Genomic DNA, 10,538 nt, shown 5'->3' with positions numbered 1-10,538 from the left:
ACACACACACACACTCATACACACACACACTTACACACACACACACTCATACACACACACACGACATAATTGGTTCTTCTATTTGACAACAGAGAGTTCAGATGGGAAATATTGTCATAACACAGTGACAAGGCTCTCTGNCACACACACACACACACACCAGGAGCACAGCGGGGAGGCGGGACGAGGTGGATTGAGGAGTTTATTTTCGGGGGAAAAACTTATTTCATGCTTGTTTTTCTTGCTTTAACTCATTTTGTCTTTATTTATTCTGTATGTTTTACTGACTGATTTTTGAAAGATAATTATTCTTTGAAAATAAAGTTTAAACTTAATGCAATTTTCTCTGAGATCATCATAGTCATATAGAAGAGAAAAAAACTCAAAATGTTATGAATTTAAGTCAGAAGTTTAGAAGAAAAACAGGATTATTCTCTGAGAAAGAAAGTCATAAATTTACTAGAAAAAAAAACAAAAAGCTTCTGATTTAAAAAAAATATTGATTATTGAAAACTCAGCGTGTCCTACATTTAAGACAGAATTTAGAAAAAATGTTAATTTGAGAATCAAGTTGGAAATTTTCTAGAAAAAAAAACTGGAATTAGAAGAATTGAATTTGAAGTAAATAAGTTGCATATTCTCTCAGAAAAAGGAGGTAAATTTACAGGGAAAAACAAATTTTTACGTCATGACAGACGTCGTTTGTTGTGTTGATGAAATATTTTTAGGAAACAGTGAAGAATAAAAACGTTTCCGTCCCACAGACAGTCCAGTGACTGTGTCTTTGTCTCCGTGTGTCTCTGCAGGTGTCCATCGGAAAGATGTTTGAGACGCAGCGGATCGTGGTGGAGGACAAATGGTCGGCTTGAGACGAAGGCGAAGGACGCGCTGTCCCAGCAGACGACAGGAAGTGACATCAGAGAGCGGAGCGGCTCGCTGACATCATCATCAATGGCCGCTCTGCTTCCTGTTAGACCCGAAAACTGTGTCACCTGACGGGAGGAGGTGGAGGTGTGAGATGCATTGTGGGAGATGTAGGACAGAGTGAAGCTGCTGAAGTTTGTTTGGAGTTTAGACCTTTTTTTTTTTCATGGATGCACCGATCGATGATCCTGATCGCTGATTTTTCATCGATATCATAAAGTGATCAATCACAGTTTCTTCAGTTTCCTCATTTCAGTTTTTAGGGTTTTTTTAGTTAAAATAAAGCAAAATCTACGTGTGACAAATGCTGCAACAAATCATTTTAATCACCAATCAATCTGCCAATTATTTTCTCATATAATCAATAATTGATTGATCTTGGAAATATCAGGAAAAAAACTCAAAAATCACAAATTATCAAAAAATCATTAAAAGAAGAAAAACTCAGAAATAAGATTAAAGTCAGATATTTATAATAAAAATCTATTATTTGAGATTAAAGTCATACATTTAAGAGAAAAAAAGTCAAATATGTTCCAGAAATACACTTAAAATTTCCGATATCAAAGAATATAGTTTTGTCAATAAATGATTGTTTAATCTTTATTCTCTAGAAATTAAAATAGAGACATCTCAATACGGCTGCACCTAACAGTTATTTTTATTATTGATTAATCTTTTTTTAAATATAAAATATGTAAATTCTCAGAGCATCAAACTTTTACTTTTAAGAATCATGAAACAAGCGAATGCTAAAAAAAAGGTTTATTCACTTTGACAAAAAGACACACGTCCATTTATTAGCTCACGATGGAAAAATTGTGACATTTTGGAAATCTCCAGTTTAAATATCGGAGCTGTCGGTCAGTTTGTTAATAAAAAGCGGCTCAGACTGATGGAAACTGAATTTTGAGTGCAGATTTGTTGATCGGTGCGTCCCTGATTTATTATTGTTTTTCTTCTAGTATTATTTTTGTATAACAGCACAGAGGTCGTCCACCTTTAATGTGATTATCAGAGTCGAGGACAATAATAATCTCTATAAAGAACTGAAATATTCACTCAGTTTAGTCTTTATTTTTTTGTCTGAGAGGAAACGTAAATGTTCTTTGAAATCTCGACACGCAGCCGCCGTTTGGGCCATTTCGTTTTGAAACACGACATCGCAGATCCGAGATTTAAAGAGTCGACCGAAACGTTTTCTGTCGGTTTAAATAAACAGAAGCAAAAGTGATGAAGACGCTGCAGCTTCGACTCAGGCGGAAAATTCAGACCCAAAAACTCAACCCTGTTCTCAGCTCAGACTGCTGCTGAGGTTTACGCCTCACAGGAATTCTGGGTATTGAAGTCTTTATCTGTCTTTGTCCCATTGTAGGAAAAAACATCCTAGATTAACCCTTAACCATCCAAAACCTCATTAAATCTGATGAATTATAGTCCAAGGACATTACACTACTACTTTCATTGAGTTTAGTTTTTTAACTAACGTCAGTCCTAATCACAAATATCGAATATTCTTTAATTTTCAGAATTTTAACCCTTTAAATGCCGGGTTTTTTAACAGTCTGAATGTAACTATTTAGTTTCCACAGTGTATTTTAGACTTATTGTAAGAGCTGAGCTGCAAATTCACTGATTACACTCAATCTGGACTACATTTAGGACACATGCATCAACACACACACACAATTATCACAAGAAAAATGCATAAAATGCACCAAACAGCCCCTAAAAGGTTAAAGTACTTTCATAAATGGCTGCATAAAAATCCACCAGCGTGCAGGAAATGTTTGATGTTGAAAATATTTTTGCAAAAGACCCCAAACAGATAAATCAGACTAACAGCTGACCTGAGATTTTTTTTTTTTTCAGTGTGTGTGCTTCAGGTGGACATTGAGACACACACACACAGCGTGGCGACAGTGAGCAGATGAGGTGAGCTCAGTTTGGTTTGTGGTGGAGGAGGTGACTGACCCACACAAGGTACCAGCAGCTGCTATTAATAGACCCATCTGTTGGTTTAAGGACGAGCACAGTGGCCCACTTACACACACACACTCACACACACACACAGGTGTTAAAGACCACGTTGCTCAATCGGTGGTCGCTGTTTCATCAGACAAACCGACAGGATGCTTGATGCAGTCGTGCACGTGCTCCGTATGAAGGACTTCAGAGCGGCCTCAGAGCGGCGGCTCTCTCTGAAGGACGGAGGATTTTATTTGACCCAGAAAGTTTTGGTCGGAGTAAAATTAAACTTTATTTTGTGAAGTAAAAGTCGCTCTCGACAGTGAATCTCCTGCAGCTGTGATTGACATGAAACTCTGTTTGAAAATATCTTAGTTTAAAAAGTTAAAGGCACACAAAGTCTGGGAAGCCAACTACGACTCCCAGGGTGCATTTCAGCACAAGGCGCTCCATCAAGGAGCTTAAATTCTGCGATGTGCGTCGCTAACGGGGAGCAAAAGCTAAAAATGATAAAACTGAGAATGAAGTCGTTCTGTCGCTGTGTGTGCTGTGATCCAGGGTGTCCTTGGAAAACCTGGAAGTCATGGAATCTCAAAATCACATTTTCCAGGCCTCGTGGAATTAGGAAAACTCACTGAAAGTTTCCTAAATATCTTAAAGAGTTTTACTGTGTTGCAAACATTAACCCTGCAACATCCACAGTCTTTGCAGCCTCTGGTGTGACTACAAACTCCCGTCTGTCCGTCTCACACAGAGACGGCGCTCACGACTTTACGCCACCTTTACATTTTCACTCCAACAGCGGCGGCATCATGTCGCTGCAGTGTGGGGTTTTAGACAGCATGCCGGCATCACGGAAACAAAAGAGGTTCAACACAACAGCGTGTTGCGTCTCCAGTGAAACGTATAACACGCTTCAGCAGCTCTTTGTGAAAAATGGTGGCATGAAAGCAGCTAAGGCTCATGGGTATTGTAGTGTGCCAAACTGAAGGAACGACCCACCGGCAGATGGAGACGTGAAATATGTTTTTCATTGTACTTAATATTCGTTCATTGTGCAAAATGAGAAAAATACTTAAACTCAGAGTCAGTGTTTTCTACATGTTTACTTTGCCAATTAAAAAAAATACTTTGGTGAAATCGGCATAATTCAGCATGTCGGCCGATTACGATACTTGATTTTGAATGATCGCGGATCCCTAATAACGATCTCATGTACACTTTTTTATGTGACTGACGTCTTACAGAATAAATGTTCGCTTGTGTCCTGCTTCTAGAAATGTCCCAAAATCTTCGAATTGTCCTAAAATCCTACAAATTTCCTAAAATTCTGTAAACGTCCTAAAATCCTTTGAGTGAGGAGGCTGTAACTGAACGATGGTGAGGATAAAAGACTCGTCTGTCCTCGAGTCTTCGCTCTGAGATATACCTGAAATATTCTGTCGTCTCTCTGAAGCTTCGTCTCACTGTTGACTCGTCAAACAAATGTCGTCAGGTTTGTCAACACGGCTATTTTCAGAGGAGATGGACTTCTGAACTTTGTCATCCCTACATTAGGGACAGACGGATAGACAGGGGGACACGAAGACCTGACTGATGTCTCAAACAGAATAAATGTTTAATATATATATATTTCCTTTTTCTTTTTCTTGGTCAGTTTCTGATGGTCATTTTCCTGTTTGTTTTTGTTTTTACTTTTTTTGTTTTAGGTCATTTTCTTCTTTTTTACAAAGGTTTTGCTATTTTTTTGTCCATTTCTTTTGGAGTTGCCCATTGACTTCTCTCCGTGCTTTTGAAAGAACCGAAGCCAGTTTGCTCGAGCTTCAAAGGGTGTAGAAGTAAAAGCACAAACAAAGAAATGTGTTTTTATTATATTTTATTTTATCTTCCCACATCCCTTTTCTGATCAACAGAGACTGAGACAGAGACACTTGTGTCCACAGGTCCGAAATGTCCAGAAGCTTGTTGACACCATCAGTTTTCCTCAAAGTGGGACAAGAATCACTCCGTTGTTTCTGTGTCCTCAGAGGAAGTCTATTGATCCAAGTTCAGAGATAAAATCCACAAATGTCCTCTGTGTTGTCCTGCATATTAATGAGTGTTGAGGACGCTGTTTAACTCTTAAAGTAAAGAAAAGGTACAACTGAATCATTCAGAGGCCAAAATGAAAGAAAACTAAAGTTGATGTGTGTCGTTTCTGACAAAATACAAGTTTTCCAAACTCAGAAAGACTCCTCATATAACGCAGAACTGCACAGGTGCTGATTTATTCAGCAGATGGAAAACAGCAGCAAAGCATTTCAGCTCGAGGGACGGACGGAGAGCTTTTACGCACCGATTTAAAGATAATACGCCGATTTAAAAGTTTTACGCATAGATTAAAAGATTTATGCACAAATTTGTACGTTTTACGCACCGATTTGTACGTTCTACACACAGATTTATACGTTCAACGCATGGATTTAAAGGTTTTACGGACAAATTAGTACGTTTTATGCTCATATTCTAACGCTTTATGCACAAATCTATACGTTTTACGCACAGATTTATACGTTTTACGCAGGGCACATGCACCGGTCAGATGGCGTCAAAAGCGGCGCTGACAAACGGCGCGCTCCTGGGCATGCAGTGGTACTGGAGGGTGTAATTCTGCCCCTCGTTGTTGTCCCAGAACTCCCCCTCCTCGTTCCTCAGGTACACGGCGAAGTGCACGGCCGAGCTGGGGTCCATGAAGGGCGGCGTGTACACCGTGAAGCTGAAGCGCTCCCCCACAAAGCCCGGCTGATCCACGGCCGCGGGCAGAGCCTGCGCGTCCACGTGGGAGAGCCAGTCATTGAAGGTGTACCTGACCCCGACCTCTCTGATGCTGCGGCCGGTTAAGACCCGGATCTGGCCTCGCACGTCGAACTGCGTGATGGTGACCTTCTCCAAGCAGACGCGGAGCCGCTGGACTCTCCGCTCCGCCTCTTGGGGGTCCGGGAAGCACGCGACTAACCGGTCCGTGTCCAGGCCGGATTTGAAGCTCGTGCACAGGTCGTTGAGGAAGTCCTGCTGCGGCGGTGGGAAGCTCTTGTGGCGGGACAGGACCTTACTGGGGATCTGCGGCTCCTCCAGAGAGCTGAAGTGTTTGACGCTGGCCAGGTTCAGACCCAGAGAGTCCGCGAACTTCACCCGCTTCCTCCCGTCGCTCCCGGAGACCCCGACCAGGAGCGCAGCCGGGTAGGCGGGCAGGGACTTGGCTCTCCTCCGGTCCTTCATAAACCTCTCCAGCTGAGACGCGTCCAGCTCATCGTCCAGATCTTCCTCCTCCTCATCCTCCTCTTCTTCCTCCTCCTCCTTCAGCAGGCCGTTCTCCATGCTCGGCCCCGGACAGAGCGGCTCTCCTCCGGGCTGCAAGCGGAGCTGTGAGCGGGACATGAGTGCCGGCAGCCCCGCGGCTGTGTGCTGTAGCTGCGGCGGGTCAGGAGTCCGCGGGAGTGCCGCCGCGGGGCGGCTTGTATAGAGCCCCCCGCCCCCCGCGGAGCGCGTGCACTGTCACCTGTCTTCTGTTGCTGCTGTCAAAAAGACACGCGCGCAGTCCTGTCAACTTTCACCTGTTTGCGTGCAGCGGAGCAGGAACACCATACTGTAAAAAAAACACCACCAACAACAAACACACTTTAAATACTGTAAACAACATCATAACATACTGTAAACAACAACAAACACACTGTAAACAACAACAAACACACTGTAAATACTGTAAACAACACAACAGACTTTAAATACTGTAAACAGCATCATAAAACACTCTAAATACTGTAAACAACAACAAATACACTGTAAATACTGTGAACATCATAAGACACTGTAAACATCAACAAACACACTGTAAATACTGTAAACAACAACAAACACACTGTAAATACTGTAAACAACATCATAACATACTGTAAACAACAACAAACACACTGTAAACAACAACAAACACACTGTAAATACTATAAACAGCATCATAACACACTGTAAATACTGTAAACAACACAACAGACTTTAAATACTGTAAACAGCATCATAAAACACTCTAAATACTGTAAACAACAACAAATACACTGTAAATACTGTGAACAACATCATAAGACACTGTAAACATCAACAAACACACTGTAAATACTGTAAACAACAACATAACACACTTTAAGTACTGTAAACAACAACAAACACACTGTAAATACTGTACACAACAATAGAATACTCTTTAAATACTGTAAACAATAGGATGCATATACACATAGGTAGATAGATAGATAGATAGATAGATAGATAGATATGCAATGTAAGAAATAAATAGAAAATCAAACTAAAAACAGTCTGTTTATATGTAAAGTGATTTTATATTTTTCATAATTAATAATGTAATCTAAAATTTTGTATCTGTTCTATTGAAAATCCTCAAATCACTTAAAATATGAATAATTCAGAGTTTATCAGTTTTAACCGAGCCTCCTTTTGATCTGAGCATGATTATAAATAACCTTCTGTTTCTGTGATTTTTATTATTTTTGTGTGTGTGTGTGTGTGTGTGAGAGAGAGAGAGAGAGAGACTTGGGTTTATGGGGGGGGGCACTTTCTGAGAATCAGACGCTGTTACGTAACCAACCGTCCGCGCGGCTCCAACTAGTGCGTCACCGCGCGCCCAGTCAACAAACACGTGTCGTCATCACCGCCATCATCCTGACGTCACTCGGCGGGGGTTCCTGAAGTGCAGACCAAAACATGGAGGAGTTTAACCCCTTCATCACCGCGGCTGATCGGTGAACAAAAATCAATCAATCAATAACAATCGTGACTTTTAATTGAGGCTGTCCTCTTCTTCTCTTCTCTGATTACAGGTTTGTGTCGTTCATTTATTTATTCATCGTTTTGCGCATAAAGGACCTGAGTGAATCTGCTCTCTAAACCATCTAATTGGTTACAGGTGTTTTCACAGGTGCATTCTGGGTGCAGGTGATTGATGACCAGACAGCCTCCTGCAGCTCCACCGGCAGGAAACACAGAGACATCCAGGTAAAAAAATTAAATCATTTTAATTTTTCATAGCGTCACGGAACCTAACTCTTCTCCCGCTTCTTCATCGAACTTTATTGAATTTTTGAGGCGTGAAAACTGACGAAACTTTGCACACACCTTCGAAACTGTGAAATAAACTGATGGATATTCGTGTGTATCCCCATAAACTTCAAAGCAGCCCCCTATATGTCAAATCAGAAATATTATACGTATTTTATAGTATTTTTCATATTTTTTACTGTAGTTTTTTTTTATTATTATTCTATATTTATGATTTTCGCTGATGTTTTTTTTTTTTATTATTTTTGCATCAAAACTACAAAGCAAATTCTCTCCTCCACGTTTACAGCTGTAACGATAAAGAATTAATAACTAAGATAAAATAATATATTATAAATAATTCTGATTTTTGATAATTTTGTGTCACTTAATTACCAGTATGTTTTGCTTTTTTTTTTCTTTTACGTTATTTCATGTTTTATTGTGGTTTTTGTGGTGTGTGTCTCTGTGTGTGTATGTGTGGAGGTTTTTGTGTGGTCTGTTGATCTTATTTTAAATACAGTTTTCTGAGACTTCACCTCTAGATGGCAGCATTCACCTGCTTCAACTCTGATTTATTAATAATCAAACACACACAACACTGTTTCCCAAATACACACACACACACACACACACACACACACACACACACACACAATTAGAAACACACAGAAACATATGTTTTCAGCTGATAAAAAAACAGTGAAAATTGAATATAAATTATATGAGTTAATGGTCAGAAATTGTCAGATATGCTCTAATTTTACTCTTTCTTTTTTTGTATTGAAAATCTTTGTCATTTAGTGTTTTTTGGGGTCATTTTTGGTCATTTTGGTTGTTTTGCTTTTTTTTTTTGTAGTTTGTTTTTATATTTTCATGACGCTGTGACTTCTCGAGCATTTTTCTCTGAACAATCTTTATATTTTAGTTCCACAATAAGTTTTTTCCGTCTTATTTCCGCTGATGTGATGTGGTTGATGGTTTTTCATGATAAGAATCAGGTGAAAAGTCAAATCAGTCCTGTGAATGAGTTTATTGCAGAGCTGTAATTCAGGCGGACTGAGATCCTGCAGCTGCTCTGCACACGTCTGATTGTCCTCACGCGGATTTTTAAGCATTCAAAAATATTAAAATGATCAGATATTTACGGTTGATTAGATTTCTGTTCTGAGATCAGCTGCTCCCGATGGATCACACGCTGTCTTGTTGACTTTGTGTCTTTCAGTGTGGACGTGATGAGACAACCGGGACGTCCAGCCGGTGACGGGGACAGCCCGGACACTGTGAGTGCACCAAACTGAACCCGCTCTGCAGAAGGCCTCCTCAGGACCTGATAAAAACTCAGTGCTTCACTGCAAATATCAGCGCTGCTGATCTCTGCAGCGCAGAGTCCAAAAGTCAACCCGAAAACAAACAGCAGCCAGAATAAAGGCTCGCATTTTACCTTTATACAAACTTTGTACATTAAGTCACGCAAACTCTGAAACTGTAGGTTTAACAACACTGGTTAATGTGTGTTTGGGTTTAGGTTTAAAATACCCAGTTTTGGGGACAAAATCCCAGCTGGAAAAGCAGCTTTGTCTCAATTAAAAAAAAAAAAAAAAAAGATAAAATAAATCAAATAAAATGAAAATAAAAACACCTTTAGCAGCATACTCCCAACAGGAAATGCAGCAAAGTCAGTGAAAAAAAATCTGATAAAAAAAAAAAAAAAAAAAAATGCTGCATTTCCTGCCAGAATAGTGCAATCAAAGCAAAAAAAAAAAAAAAAAAAAACACAAAAATAAATAAATAAAAAAATGTTTTTAGTGACACAATCCGAACAAGAAACATAGGAATGTCTTATTTAAAAAGAAATAAAAAAATAAAATGCTTTTAATGGCACAATCCTGACTGGAAACTCGGTAATTTCTCGTTAAACAAAGAAAATAAATAAAAATAAAAGTTCAAATACACTTTTATTGCCACAACAGGAAATGCAGCCAAGTCACAGTTAAAAAAAAGGTTGCAGAATCCTTTCAGGAAACACGCAAAGCCACAATAAAAATAAAGAAATAATAATAATTAAAAAAAAAAGAAAGCCCTGTCTGGTTGCACAGGAAACGCAGTTATGTTTTGGGCGAGTTTGTTTGGTTTATTTACGATATCAACAAAAATTCAGAAAAAAAACTTTGTTGAAAAATAACTTTATTTGGGGATCTTTTGCTGCGGTTTGTTTTTATTCTACAGTTTCCTGTAAAAGAATAAAATCAACAGTTGTGTGACGTAGATCGTCCTGACAGTCAGAGAGGATTCACGGCAGGACGGAAAATATCGGACGCACAAATTTTCTTCCAACCTTTGCTTTTTTCTTCTGAATTACTGTAAATTTAACCCTTTCAAGGCTCTAAAATGATTCAGTAAACAGTGAGGCGAGCACCTGTGATAAAAGGTCAGAAATTAACGATCTGAGACGTTTGCGTTCTCTAACACTTTTACTGCAGAGTCCAAAAAAAAGAGACAAATTGTGAAAAAATCAAAACTTTGAACAAACTACTCAAATCGTCGACCAAGAATAT

General features: G+C 39.4%; 3 protein-coding genes across 3 annotated transcripts in view; 2 read left to right on the top strand and 1 right to left on the bottom strand.

Moving 5' to 3' along the window:
- LOC121960403 (LYR motif-containing protein 4B) overlaps nucleotides 1–1,985 on the top strand; it is a 16,836-nt gene extending 14,851 nt beyond the window's left edge. Inside the window, exon 3 of the mRNA XM_042510075.1 lies at nucleotides 807–1,985. Within this exon, the coding sequence (XP_042366009.1) occupies nucleotides 807–869 (63 nt within the window). The 3' untranslated portion in view covers nucleotides 870–1,985. The remainder of the gene's footprint in view (nucleotides 1–806) is intronic.
- Nucleotides 1,986–4,751: 2,766 nt separating this feature from the next.
- Nucleotides 4,752–6,412, bottom strand: ppp1r3g (protein phosphatase 1 regulatory subunit 3G). The gene has a single exon (XM_042510070.1). It carries the CDS (start codon nucleotides 6,307–6,309, stop codon nucleotides 5,470–5,472), a length of 840 nt encoding a protein of 279 aa, XP_042366004.1. The 5' UTR covers nucleotides 6,310–6,412; the 3' UTR covers nucleotides 4,752–5,469.
- Nucleotides 6,413–7,499: 1,087 nt separating this feature from the next.
- LOC121960396 (uncharacterized protein C18orf63) overlaps nucleotides 7,500–10,538 on the top strand; it is a 22,287-nt gene continuing 19,248 nt past the window's right edge. Inside the window, exons 1-3 of the mRNA XM_042510068.1 lie at nucleotides 7,500–7,763; nucleotides 7,850–7,938; nucleotides 9,206–9,263. The gene's annotated coding sequence lies outside the window, so the exon portion shown is untranslated. The remainder of the gene's footprint in view (nucleotides 7,764–7,849; nucleotides 7,939–9,205; nucleotides 9,264–10,538) is intronic.

This window comes from Plectropomus leopardus, chromosome 21 (genome assembly GCF_008729295.1).
Source record: "Plectropomus leopardus isolate mb chromosome 21, YSFRI_Pleo_2.0, whole genome shotgun sequence".
NCBI lineage: Eukaryota > Metazoa > Chordata > Actinopteri > Perciformes > Serranidae > Plectropomus > Plectropomus leopardus.
The sequence above is the reverse complement of the archived record's forward strand: the minus strand, read 5'-3'. Positions and strand labels throughout refer to the sequence as shown.

What these genes read in the sequence shown, in the direction of transcription:
- ppp1r3g (XM_042510070.1), bottom strand. Translation starts at nt 6,309, where the DNA reads ATGTCCCGCTCACAGCTCCGCTTGCAGCCCGGAGGAGAGCCGCTCTGT.